The 14458-nt window shown below is 41.0% G+C and overlaps 1 protein-coding gene across 2 annotated transcripts; it reads left to right on the forward strand.

Annotated features, from left to right (window-relative positions):
- The first annotated feature begins 898 nt into the window (after positions 1-898).
- On the forward strand, positions 899-4306 carry LOC112565226 (dynein regulatory complex subunit 3-like). Of its 2 annotated transcripts, XM_025240573.1 has the most exons (4): positions 899-1708; positions 2392-2979; positions 3272-3672; positions 4139-4306. In XM_025240573.1, the coding sequence occupies exons 1-3, from the start codon at positions 1098-1100 to the stop codon at positions 3633-3635; spliced, it is 1563 nt and encodes a 520-aa protein (XP_025096358.1). In that variant the 5' UTR covers positions 899-1097; the 3' UTR covers positions 3636-3672; positions 4139-4306. The 2 variants fall into 2 exon arrangements, with proteins under 2 accessions (XP_025096358.1, XP_025096357.1); XM_025240572.1 differs by having other exon boundaries at positions 3272-4306.
- Positions 4307-14458: the final 10152 nt, after the last annotated feature.

Below are 14458 nucleotides of genomic sequence, written 5' to 3' on the forward strand. Positions count from 1 at the left end.
GCGAGACATCCGTAGACTGCTTTATGTCTGCCCTGCTGTGACTGGCTCAACTGATACAAATATCAACCGCAACATGGCTTCCTGTCCCGCGATAAAGATTTTCAACCTCGTCGCCTTTTCAACCTGGCTAGAACTTCTAGAAATGGATGGTAAGTTGGATGGTTGGCAGTCTCCTCGTCTGTCATCGGTGTTCCAGCGGTTGAAAATTTCCAAGAGTCTTAATCGCACCTGACACGCGCACCAAGACTTCTTTCATGTGAGGTTACTATTGACAGGCTGTCGTCAACCAGCTCAAAAATTGTCAAGATTTACCTCCATGGACTGTATTCTAGAATACAAGTCGCTGTCAGCCTCCAGTCTTCACGCCGGTTAGTTACAATCATTAGACTTCTGGTCCTGTATCTTCCTCCCACATAATATAAAATAACAGTTGAAATTGATAAATTTTCATATTTTCAATGTTTTCCCTGTTAAAATAATATTATCAATGAAGTTGTATTATCACTGTAACACCACAGACGTTTTTGCCTTGAGAAATCGACAGCAATTGTCATAAAAAAAAAGCGCAAAAGTTACAAAGAAAACAATTCTATTGCTTTCACTGTTAGTCGTGCTTTGGGGTCTTGTGTTTCGCCTGAAGGACAAAGTGCACACAGCTCCATACAGTAACATAAAATCCGACACCTGTTGTGTTTCGTGAACAGTTTTTTTCCTACGCGCCTATTTCTGTGAAAAAGATTCGACGATGTTAAGAAGACAACAGGTTGTTTAGCTCCAACAGGCTTCCCTTGTGTGACGTTTGTGCCTGCTTTGTTCTGGAGGTTTCTACGATACGCTTAAAAATGACGTACTAAAGAAAGGTTTTTGCGTCATGCGCTACGTCAACCGAGGCGTCAAATTTCGAGGAACTGCCTCAGAGACAAAACATCTCACACTATTCTTAGTCCTTGGTTCGGATTTACGATATTCCCAGAGGGAAAATTTTTTACCTTTCTCAGAGGAAGTGGCTTTGAGCATGTTGTTTTTTCATTGACATTTCAAGCTTGAATTTGTCTTGAATATAAGAAGACGTTCCGACTAGGATCTCAAATAATAGAATGAGTCATTTGTATGACACAGTTGTCCCCACTGTCATCGACGATGGCCTTCTTATGGAAACCGTTTACGAGCAAGGCCCGAAAGGAGAGGCTGGAAAATTCTGCAAAGCCGAAGGAGTAGCACCTGCAGAGGTGCATGAGCTATGCCTCGAATATAAAAACATTCTAGTGATAGACGGCCTTTGGGAGTTTGTAAATCTCACGAAACTTCAGCTGTGCAACAACATCATCGAAAAGATCGAAGGGCTGGAGCTACTAGTGAATCTGGTGTGGCTGGACCTGTCTTTCAACAACATCCATTTTATAGAAGGCCTGGACACGCTGGTCAACCTAGAGGACCTGACCCTGTACAACAACAAGATCACCTGTCTGGAGAACATGGACAACCTGCTGAAACTGCATGTGCTTTCTATGGGCAACAACGACCTAAGGGATCTCGAAAACCTGAGATACTTGCGGCGTTTTCACAACCTCAGGAGCCTCAACCTCTTCTATAACCCGCTATGCTACGATCCCCAGTACAAGGTGTTCGTCGGAGCATTTCTACCGGAAGTCGTTTTCCTCGATTACCGTCTGCTGGAAGAGGAGCACAGAGAAAAGGGGGCAGAGATGTGCGCCTAAAGACGAGTTACTCCTTGATGTCGTCATTCTGTCCTTTTCTGCATTATATACCTCGCCTTTCTTTCCTTTTATATCTTTTGTTTTCACTCCTTTTCAGATCACGTCGTGTTAATCATGTAAAGAGCTGTTTAAACATTTTTTAAAGTTCTGCTCCAGATTAACTTTTATTACGTAATTTATTCTAGAGATTGAAATGAGTCACACCTTTTTGTTTAGAAAAAGAATAAGGAAAATTTAGTTTTTCTTTATTTCTGTTGCAGATACATCCCTTTCATAAAAGATGTTCATACAGTTTTTATTTTACTGTGATATTGGTTCTCTCATTGCCTAATATATAATCCTTTTTGTGATGTAAGAGATCTTGTTGTGCCAGTTTTAACTCCACTGTCCATCGATGAGTTTATCAAACGGAACTCAGCAGTCTGGCCAGACCTTAACTCTCTTCTGGATCAGGAACTACAGTTTTATTATCCCCAACTAATATTCCGCCAGGTGGAGGCTAGTAAGAACAGTGGTAGCTAGAAACAGTCAGAGCTAGTAATTATGGAGGGGCTATGGAAGCATTTGAGGCTAATAGCAGAACTACTGGAGTAAGCGATATCAGTAAGAGTGATAAAGTAATTATTGCCGTAGACTCGCACACACGGACATATATTTCCTTCCATGTGTGCAGGTACCAGTTACCAGTACTGAAACTGATCGAGAAGGAAGCCAAGGAACGGAAACATCGAGAGAAAGACTTGGCCAAGTCACAAACAGAAAAGGCGCACATAGATGCCTATGTTGAGAACTTGGACGGACCCCTCCTCTTTAAAAACCTTTACGAAGAGGATCGCGAAGGAAACTTGCTGTCAAAAGTGAAAGGCGCCGCAGACCTCATCTCGGAATTTAAACATAGGTTTGTGCGGGTGTGTCATCAGATCTTTAATTTAGGGATAGAGGAGAAGACCGCCAGAGACGCCGAAGTGGCACTTTTTTGGGAGTGTTTCAATGAAGCTATGGAAGAAGACCGGAAACGGGGGATGAACGCCACCAGTACATTTAAGGAGGAACAAAAAGCAATATTTGAGAATATGAGACTGGAAAGCGATCCCGTCAAGCTGGAAGATATGGTAAAGGCATACCATGTCCGTGTGACGGAGCTTTGGGACGATCTGGTAGGAGCTGAAATGCACCTTGTTGATGAGCTGGACGAGATAGTCGAACGATTCGAACTGAGCCTACAGGACATGGCATCCAATTTCATCGAGCACATCCAAGAGTTCGTATACAAATTCTTTAAATACCTGTTGCTATTAGGGTGGGGAAGTTCACTGCGGTAACGCTCGTGCTTATGATGGTAGTGATGGGGCTGCTGATGATGATGATGCTGATGATGCTGATGGATGATGGATGATGACGATGATGATGATGATGATGATGATGATGATGAATTTCTTTTTGTTGGTGAAGACATTATTTTATTCCATGAGCTGATGTAGTTGTTATTCATTTGTCTTTAGGAAAGAGCTTTAGAAGCTGGTCAGAGCTATAACTGTTTATATTGTGAGCAGGTTAATGTCAAAGCTGAGAGAATACGAAGGGTTCCACAACGAGAAATTGACCGAAGTTGCCACCGCACAATTGGAAAGCATGGCACGGGGGGAATTCGACGAAACGATGAGCACGGAGCTTGTGGACATCCTGTCGGACAAAGATTCGACGCTGAGCGCCATCGCGACCTCCCACGATCTCCACCTGCTCAAAATTGACCTCCGGGAGGATAAGATTGTAAACGGCATCACGACCTGGAAGACCAGCCTCATCAAGGATATTCGCAAAAGCCTGTGGGAAAGGAACCGCACCCGCATGACAGAGATCTGCCACTTCATCGACCAGGCGCGAGACGACGTTGACAACTTGGAGATGACACCGTAGGCCAGAGCATACAGGAGCTAGATGTGCATCATCACTGGTAATGATGTTGAGGCTGTGGCTCTGTGACGCTGGTGACACATACACACACAGATACATGCGAATACACGCACCCACACACAGAGAAAGGACTATAAAACACACACACACACGCACGCACGCGCGCACGCACGCACACACACACACACCGATTTAGAAGCATGAATAGACGCGTAGTCGTTAATAATTTGCACGGATAAAAAATAAGAGGCAACAAAAGCAATAACAAGAATGGACACGTGCTATCTACTTTTAATTTATAATGTGGTGACAGAAAGAATATCAACTTCAGTTTTAAATCTCAGATGCAATATGTCACGCCAGTCATAAATTTTGAGACAAACGATTAATGAAGTAAAAAATTTAGAAGAATACGATATTGTTATCTCAAACAACTAAAACAAAAATCTGAGCGTTATGAAGTTGTTCGACCATAACATTTAGCTTCTTTTGCTGCTTCCCTCCAGCTATACAGAAAGTTCAACTTCCAGGCAGTATGTCTCAGAGATCTTATAAAACCAACAGCATGGAAATAAATTTCAGTTTCTTTAAAAGAAATTGTTTTTAAACCAGGAACGACCGACTCTTTGAACGATACCGGGTTCAACTTGAATAATACCAGAGATCTTTGTTTATTCTTCTCTACGTCTTGATCACTGCTGCAGTCAGAATGATTTTATTTAGCATTTCGCATATTTCAATCTTATTTAAAAAGTTCGATTACTCAGAAATACGGACACAACCACTTTTTGTTTTAATCATTTTTATTTCCCATCGACCGTTCAGTGTCCACGTCATGTCAACCTCATGCTCTGTAAACCACGCACAAATCCCAACAGGTCTTTTAGCTATTCGTTTTGCAGTTCCAAATTTGTCCCACTTCTAAATAGATTGATTTTAAGTAATTGCTCCCCTCCTCCAACATTTACATGTTTTCATTCACAACTGTCCCTCCTTTATCTCACAATTACAATAAAATGTAGCTAACAACACAATGGCCCTCACATCCTTGAGGTTGGACACCTCCTCTAGTCATGCAGTTACAGAACGTTCGGGACACTGTATTTTTCTTTTCATGGGTAGCCCTTGGTATTACAAGTATGAAGTATACTAAAGAGACAACGAATAATCCAGTAGAGTATATTCCTAGTTACTCAACAATAAAATAATAAACCACATGTGTGGTATTTAATGAAGACTATAGCACTCCACTGTCAGTAACTAGAGGCAAAGCAGCAGTGACGAGGAGCACAGTTACTGTCAACCAGAAGAGGTTCCTCCAAAATTTGTCTAATCCAGACACGATTAGAAGGCTGTTGGCTTAAAACCGCCTCGCTTTCGTTTGTCACTTCCCAAGGGAAATAACTCTAATGTAAGTGAAGTTGCTGATAAGGGAAGGCGATTTTAATAAGCAAAAAAAAAAAAAAATGGAACTCAATTTTTATAATCCTGTTCCTTTTTTTATTATTCCTCTCTTTTTTATCGCTATTCTTTTGTCAGATTTTTTCTCCTTTTTCCCGTTTTAGTTCAGGCATTTTTTTTTGTGTGTATGTGACGACGCGTGGGAAGAAAATAACGAAAGCCGCTGTATTCCTTATTCGTCTCTACCTGTAAGCACTTTTCTTCTGTTTTGTGTGTGTGAGAGAGAGACGATGTGTATGTAGCAGCTCTCAGTCATGTGATTTTGGGCACACAGCGGTTTTTGATTAGCTTTGTAACGTCGACTCCAGATGTGCTATGTAAGTAATACGTCTTGAGTTTCACTCGTCAATATTTGGTTCAGCGTTGGCAGTCACAGAGAGAGAGAGAGAGAGCATTCACACTCTACAGCCATTTTCGGTCCTCCTTTTTATTTTACATATCTTCTTTAAATCTTCCTGTCGCATAATTCACTTAGAAATGAAAATTTTCGTACGACTTAACTTTTCGTGTCTAATTACCATACCCACTTCCTATAAAGCATTCATGTACATTGAGTTGTCTTGTCCTTTTTTTCCCATTGTTCTTTATCGTCCTTCGCGATTTTGCAAGTCTGTCATGAAAGTCTAAAACCATGCTGTGCCTGCTTCAAGGCTCGTTGTGACGATAAAAGCAAGATCGCTCCATAAAACGTGATTTGTGCCCTAGGCATGAGGGATCAGATAACAGGCAAATAAATCTGAATAAAAAAAAGCAAAGTCCTACGAAAAAGGACATGTGTAGTTTTAGTACAACAAATAACACTACGTGCGTGTAAAGTGTACATCTTGTGTGAAGCTGTGTATATCTACATCAGTCCTTACTTGAACAGATGTCTTACATACTCGTGCTTGTACTCAAATGCGAAAGCAGAATACTTTATATCTTTTTTTGTTATTGACAATCTGACATTTGTGCGTCACGAGGCTGTGTGTGGGTGTATGTGGGTGTGTGGGTGTGTGGCTGTGTGTGGGTGTGTGGGTGTTGCCGACAGACTGCTGGGGATTGCTAGCTTCTTCTGTAACATGAGTGGCCTTAGGAAAGTATGCCAGTCTGGTGTGTGTGTGTGCGCGCGCGCGTCTGTAAACATGCCAGATAGAGTATACCTGTGTCCTTCTGTCTGTTCTGAAGAAAAGCCTACTCAGTTAACAAATCCGCCTAAAGAAATGTCTAGATTTTCGGCTTTAATATTCAGTTCAAAAACGACATTTACTGTATACTAGTAAACTAGGTGTTTCTGTCTTCCTCCCTGCATCCCCCACCCCCCACATACACGTCTTGTAGGTCTACCATATATTTCCTATTGGACATTTTGTTCCAAGTCCTAACTGGTAAATTGCGACCTTGACCTTTCTCCCCCTCGTTCGTCCCTGTTATCAGCGATCGTGTCACCTCCTACGGGCGGACCCGGTGGGTGGACAGAGAAGATGGAAATGGTCCATCACAACCCGACAAGAAAACCTGGAGAGGGGTGGAACGTCATCATGTCAGAATCAGAGGATATGGCAGTAGTTTTTCAGGGGTTTGGTCTAAATGGAGGACTAGTGATGCGGAATGCGGGCTTTATATTCGGAGCGGTAATAGGAGATGTATAATGGCATGGAGACAGGGTTTGTAGTTTGTACAACTTTCACTCGTGGTTCTTGATCTCTCGGCAAGTTAACGTATAATCGTAGTCGGATGTGGCTCAGCCAGCCAGCCAGCCAGCCAGTCGTTCGCTGTCATCCGAATCGGTCTACCCATGCAATCTCCTCCACCTATCTTATTACAGAAGATCTGCCTTTGGTTTCATCTCATTGCCTTCAATTCGTCCATACGCTGCGGTCCAAAGAAAGAAGCGCTGCATTATTCACTCTTCTTCACGCATGACGTCGTCAGGGAGCACGTGGTGCCGCGTGATCGTCCTGTCGTTTCATCTTCTTCACGCGACATCTCCCACGTCAGCCGCGTCACAAGGGCGTGGACGAGGACGCACGAGGAGGTTGCCGCCAACAAACTACGGCAAAACTGCGACAGTCAAGCCTTCGGAGGTTAACTTATCATCGTTACCGTCAGCGACATCGTCAGGTGGGAGTGGGGGTAACTTCCGGTCAAAAACAGCAGTCGAGAAGACAAACAGAAAGAGCGCCAGAGTTACTTAATTGAGTTTCTTTTCGAACAGCTGAAGATCTGGCATAATACAGGCCAAGCTTTGTGCTCAAAACTCTTAGTACCACAGATATATATATAGGTTAGTAAAGTTCGTGTGCAATTTAAAATAGTTGTAACTGACAGTCAGTAACTTTGTAAGTATGTGTGATAGAAAAAAAAATGTACAAAAGGACTCAAAAGAATGAATACTTAATTTTGTTATTGTTCTTGTAAGTTTTCAACATGTCCAGCATCATTACTACTGCAATAGGTAATACGGTTCTGTAGTTCTCGGGAAACATTTTCAAGCTGATTACCATCAATCATATCCGTTTCCTAGCTTACAAGATCGAGGTTTGGATGAACAAACATTAGTTTTTCTCATGTCCCAAGCTCAAGTGACACTCGTCTTAATGACTTTTTGAACTTGCTTCAAAGGTTTCTTTTACAACAAGCTTTATAATCGTTTTGATTGATTCTTTCTATAAAATATACTTACAAAGTTACAACTATTTTAAATTGCATTCAAACTTTATGGATATCTTCGTGGTTTAGGTTGAGCTTTGTGTTTGAATCAATGTACATCTTCTCAATGTACAAGTATCATGTGATGTAAAGAGGTTTTGAGTGCGCGTTCACACGGTTGTCAAAGGGTGTTTTAAGGAATATCTTTATTTAACACAGGATTTTTAACAGGATGTATTTAACACAGTATTTATTTAAAAGTACTTCTTTCGTCTGTCTGCTTTCCTACTTACCCACCTGCCTATTTGTCTACCTTTCCTGCTGCTTGGCTGTATGTATGTAATTATTGGAAATATTCAGAACTCCATCTTGGAAGTAGCAGCACATCGGTTCTATGGGTGTTTACCCTGGAAGTCAAAGGCTCTACCCTTCGGCACACTGAATGATTTCCTAGTGCACGTACCCACCACCTGCTGTGACCTGAGCCTTTACGCCATCCAGGTAACATGAACTTTTTCTGCGACTCTAAGCACCCGACACTTAACCCTTCCCACCCATTGGCCATCCTTAATCATCTTTCCTTTCATCCTCTTCCCTCTCTGATTACAGGGACTGATGACTAGAATCCCAGTGTGTACTGCATGGCTTCTGTCTGCAGCTGGCCAACTATCTGTTTCATGTGAGTGAGAGCAAGACATTCCGACAGCGACAAATAACCTCTTGAGAAGAAGAAAGACTTCAGTTGTACTCGAGGTTCAGAATCTTCTGACAAAACTAAGAGCTTTGATGTACTGAGAAGTTTATGACAAGACCTGAAAATTTCATCGGCCACAGTTTCTCTCTTTTGATGCCAATACTTATTGCTTGTTTACATTTTTCATTTCACATCCTTATTTGTTTTTGTATCGCTAAGGAAGAAGTGTACGTAAAGAATCCTTGCGTGGTAGGTGGGGTTATTTTCGATAAACAAATGTTTGCGATTAGATGATGTACCAAGTTATTGAGGGATATATATGAGTTATAATGTGATTATAGAGATCAATAAGTTTACGAAATATTACATACTTGAGGTTTCCAGAAATATTTTACGGGTTAGCGAGAAGCTACACTTTGTGATCTCATGTCTTCACGAACATATCCCAGCCTAATATTTGTCTGTGCCAAATGCTAGTTAGTTTTTTAAAACTAGACTTTTTCCAAGTGTCATAGAAAGTATATCCCTTTGCAAGAAATTCCCCAAAGCAAGGAATTCTAAAAATCATTAAAAGTTCTCTCGATGTATCACAGATTTTTCTATCGTAATGGAAGATGTTGTGTAGCTTATAATCGTGGTAAGGAGGACAACAAAAGATTCAATTGATCCTCTTTACCTCTGTCCGTTCTGTAGCATTGTCTGCTGCTACTCGTAACTCTTCTCTGCACAGAGTCTCTAAGACAACACAGTTTGTTTATCGTTCTTCGCGAAGGAACTTGAGTATAATGAAAAGGTCGTCCTGTATTTGTGAACATAATTTTTTTGGAGTTGTGCGGAGATCTTGTTCATCTTCTCCTCAGAAAGCCTGGTGTGTCGTTTTCTCGAATGGACAGTGCTTCTTGTCTGGCCACTGTTTGGTGTTCTATCTGCTGCAGATCGTGAAGACGATGTAAGTCGCCCTATTTCATTAGCATTGACATTTTACTGCTCATGTCTTTGCGATATGCTATAAACATAAGCTTTCCCTCTTGTTGGTTTGTCTCCAAAGATATGTGTTTCTGTCATTCTGCTTTGTTCTGTAATATTGTCTGTAGCTACTCGTAACTCTTCTCTGCACAGTCTCTGAGACACTCAAAGTGTGTTTATCTTCCCTCGCGAAGGGACTTTGTGAAATGAAAAAGGTCTTCCTGCATCTGTGAACGTAAACTCTTGGAGGAATATGAGGACTATCATATATGAGTGTGTGTGTGTGCACAAACAAAACAACAAAGCATCAACAGTTCAAAATAACAGCATTTTGCGACCTCAGTTATGCCCATACTTTGAAGCACATCAAAATAAATTCTGCAACAGAGTGCAGCAGCTTCCAGTAGTCTCAGAGATGATAACAGGCCACGGCCAGCCACAAAAATGTCCGAGCCCTCATTGGAGACTTTATGAGGAACAACTATCTTCAAGAACGATGCACTCTAAGTATGACAAGAATCGAACTGTCTAATGAAAAGAAGAAAAAACATCATCTATGTTATAAATCCTCTCGCTAAGACATTAATAGACCTCGGAAAGTTTGAGACGAGGAATCGCCATACTTAATAGCCCTTCATAGAGTGTCGCGCAGCAACCAATTTCTTAAAATCTCGGAATGAACACAATCCTACGTCCTTGTACCTAACAAGTTTTATTGAAAGCTAAAGAAAGAGAAATCTGAAGCTCTTCCTGGAGGTTTTGGAGGCCTCGTATTTAAGTTTTGAAGGAATTATTGTCTGAGCAGGGACTATAGTCTATGGTCTGACGGGAGGCCAAGGATGCTTATTACGGGGCTAAGTCGCACGCCGTCTTCTGGCGTGTGGGTCGTTAGACACTGGTCCACGAGGCAGAGAGATGGGCAGCTGGGAAATGTGCAAGAAAACTCGTCATCAAATTCCATATGAATGAAGTGTTTATGTGGGTATTATTTCCGTAATAAAAAAGTTATGGAGATCCTGTGTTTCCTCTTCGGATCGAAAAGAGATATGAAAGATTATAAGGCACTTAAAGCTGATACAAAGTGTTTGTCACATTGAAAGGATTCTTCATTTTCATATTTTCTTATTAAAAGGACATTGAGGTCTGCACCTGGTCTCTTGACCTATTCATTTGTTCCTGATCTTTAAGGCCGGATTGAAGTTTATTAGCTTTGTACTATCCTGTGGAATGCTGCCTATTAGAAAATGTCGTTTGCATTTCGCTGCTTATGAGAGCAAGAAGATGCACTGTTATAAAAGTCTGCATGAATTCTGATATAATGTTGACTGGCAGGAATTAAAGTCTGAAAGTTACAAAGTAAATGTTTCTCAAAGTAAATGATGTAGCCAAAGACTATGGAAAGGGAGTCTAGAACTTCAACAAGTATTTTCTTGTTATTGGTTGGCTATAGCACAATAGCCACACAGTCCTCATGAGCATTGCAAACTTTTTCAGAATAAGGTTTTAAAATAAAGGATAGCTATAACTGTACGTGTCTCTTTTTCCTAGCTGTATTTTATGAAAGATTTGGTGCCAGAGTGCAGTGTCGTAATAATATAATATACATTTTTCAGCAAATGTGCTGCATTTTGATATATTTCTTTGTTTGTTTGTTTGTTTTTTGTTTTGTTTTGTTTTTTGTTTTTGTTTTTTTGTTTTGTTTTGGTTTTGGTTTGTTTTTTTTTTTTTTTTTGTGGGGGGGGTTGTATTTGTTTGTAGAATTTGTGTTACATTAGAGCAGGAATGCTTCATTATCACCACTTGAATTTTTTAAATAAATCAAAATTGTGATGGAGGTCCTGCAATTTGTTGTGTTTTACTAAAGCCTTTATACACCGGCATGCTACAATAGGTGCTGCCCTGTGGTAATTTTATAAGGCGCATTTGATGCTTACCTGGAGTTCGTAGTCGTGCATTTTGTTAATGTTCAGTTCACCTATCAGTATTTCATAAGACCACTTTGCATTCCGTGAAGGGGAAAGGCGCTCTGTGTTATTACTGTTGCTGTTAAGCTGACGTGTCCAGCTGTAGTGTTGTTAGAAGGTCCTATCTGGCTGTGTTACAATAAGACTCATCCTTTGATAGATGCCAGACATTAAAATCTCAACCTGCATCAAAAATTCAATAAGCGTCAGCACTCTTCTCATTCAAAATTGATTGAAAACTTATTGAAAATATATCATGGTTCCTTGTCTCATGACATAATAATCTCATCGTAAATAACAGTTTCCCACTTTCTTTAAGTATATTTTTATTTATAGATAACTGTCCTTCTCACGCGCAATACTTATTTTTACTTTGTCGAATTGGGAAGACAAACAAGCCGTGCAAGTCTCGAAATGAATCCTAGTTGACTCCCCTTGTCGAGTTATTTCTGTCGAAATTCTCTCTCCACGAATAGCTCCTGACGGATGCTAACGAATGTGTAGTTTGCCTGCTGGCAGACTGCTTCTTCTATGATTCCGTCTTCACTGGGCTACAGGGACCGTAAACATCCAGTTGGGGGAACAGGGGGGACAGTGTTTGACTTTTTTGTTTTATCCCTACGTGCAATTTCGCCCTCGTACAATGGGAAGAAACGAAATCAGTTATCTGCTGGCTGCGTCGTGTTAGGGCGGATATGAGGATGGATGAAACACTGATTGCTGTTTAGGAATCGATCAGAGTAGAAAACATCATTGATTCCAGCGGCGCTGGGACTTTTTCGCCGGGCTTCACGTGGTTAGCAAATGGAAAAATCGATTTCACGGCCCCATTACGGGGCTAGAGAGGGCTTAAGGCACGAATTCTAGTGTCTTCAAGGGTCTCATTATACGGTCCTTTAAAAATACCCGCGGATAACTTTTGTCATCTGAGGTGAGAGTCACTGCCAGCTGACTGAACTTTCCAGTCCCGGCTCTTATGTTGTCAGTGAAATTCTCTTCCCGCCAGTCTCTCTTGAACAGAGAGCTTGGCCTGTATGGACCATCCACTCTATCCATCTCCCCTATCTCCCTCTTTAGGTGTACACACGTGTGTGTGTGTGTCTACTTGCTTCCCTAGGTTGCCTTCTTGCCTGTACGGCTTGTCTGTCTGTCTGTTACTCGGGTTGGCTGTCTCTGTGCCTATCTACCTGTTTGCTTTTCTTTTTCTTCCTCTATCGTCGTCTTTCTATAAATTTCTCACTCATTTTAGTTCTTATCAACAGACAGATGCTAGACGAGTTCCAGCTGCTTAGCTTCCTAATCAATAGAAGTTATTTGAGTCTCTTGACATTCATGTTGTATGCGAGAGTCAAGAGAGAAAGTCGACAGCCGAGTGGTTCAAGCCCCAGCGTCCCCTGCCGGAAGGCGCACAGCCTAAAGGTGTGGACACACGAGAAACGCGAAATATGAAACTTTTCTGAAACAAAGCCCTACTTTTCTCCTTGCCGTGTGACCTATACTGTAAACGTTCCCTAAACGGTTTGGGGTTCTAGAACCAGATATAAAAAATTTGCGTCGATATTAGAGTTGAGCAGCAGGGTGCTCTCCCCTTGTTTACCCAGGTTACAAAAGGGGTACCTGACCCCTTAATGGGTTAGAGATGAAAAAGCAGGGTAGAAGATGAGGTATCACCATCCTCACAAAAAGCTAGCCTCACTCCCCAACGGCAGAAAGGTTAGGGTTAGATAGATATCTTTGTCATCAGCATCATGCTTGTTGTTTTACTTAATCCTGATGGCATACACATAATAGTTTACAAGAGATGCAGCTTTATAGAAAATTTATTCCTGTTTTTATGTAGCTATTTCTCCTCTTGCACGATTGATAGTTCTTGGGGTAAAAAAATCAAAATATTTTGTACGCACAGTTGTTCATCTGCAACAAACGGAGTAGACCCTTCTGAAATCCGCGTTTTAATATTTCATTTTTAAAGTTTAAAATTAATATTCTACACTTATTGTAAGGCTGATCCGCTGATCCGATTCTTTTCATTTTCATGTGATCTTTCCACTACAATATGGCGTTTTAAAAGTCGGATCAAACTTAATGTATTCTAACCTAAGATGTGTGAAACATTTGTATTCGTCCGACAAGGGAAACTACCATAGTCTGTGCTTACACTGCGTGTCAACTGATGCTTCTCTCCCAATTACTGCCCCTTCATCCACGCCTACCCCGATCCCCATAGTTCAAAATTAATATTAGGTAGAAGCACTTTCCATCAGACAACAGGCACCATCAATATTCCACTATTTTTTCTTTCTTCCTTCCAAATCTCTAGTGTGCTCACCCTCACTATTTAAAGAAAAAAACACTTTTCAAAAAGCAGTCGTCAGGCTTTCAATCGTGAAAGCTTTAAAAGTTCTGTAAGCGAAGGCAACATGAAAGCTATTCCCCAGTGATTGTATTTTCATTTCTTTGAACCCGGAGACAGAGTTGCACACAAGCATCAGGTAATTGACAGCGATCTCTCGACATCAACCTCATATTAAATACAAGACAATCTACTCGTGCGCAGTTTGATGTCTTCGATAAACAGCGGGGTCCTTTCGCATCAGAAGAAAACATCTCAGCACCAACAAGTATTTCTGGAATCTTCTTCAACCAGCGGTTTCTCGCTGTCTCCATTGCTGCCTGTAACTGAGAAGCTGCTCCTGAAAACAAGCGATCACGAGTTTAGAATTATTTTACACAAACCTGTTCTCAACAAGCCGCTAACAATACAGTTTAGTCTGTCGGGCACTTGCCGGGTTTCTTTCTCCTTTCTTCTTATTTTCAAGGGCTTTTTTACTGTTACTGTTTATGTCGTTCGGTTGCAGACAAACGCTTTTGTTCAGTTTTGTTAACGTTTGTGCAGAATTTAAAAAAAAACTAAAACATTCAACGTTTTCATAAGCCTCCCGCTAGTAATCACAGTTCTATTGTGGCTCTTTAAGACAGATAAGTTCAATCATTAGTGTCAGTGAAAAACACAAAGAAAATTGTGACATAATTAGAGGATGAGGTTGGGGCTGAGAGTTTGTTTCGTAGTTGAGTTTGGGTTGTTTTTTGTTTGTTTGTTTGTTTCTTTG

Source organism: Pomacea canaliculata, linkage group LG5 (assembly GCF_003073045.1).
Source record: "Pomacea canaliculata isolate SZHN2017 linkage group LG5, ASM307304v1, whole genome shotgun sequence".
Lineage (NCBI taxonomy): Eukaryota > Metazoa > Mollusca > Gastropoda > Architaenioglossa > Ampullariidae > Pomacea > Pomacea canaliculata.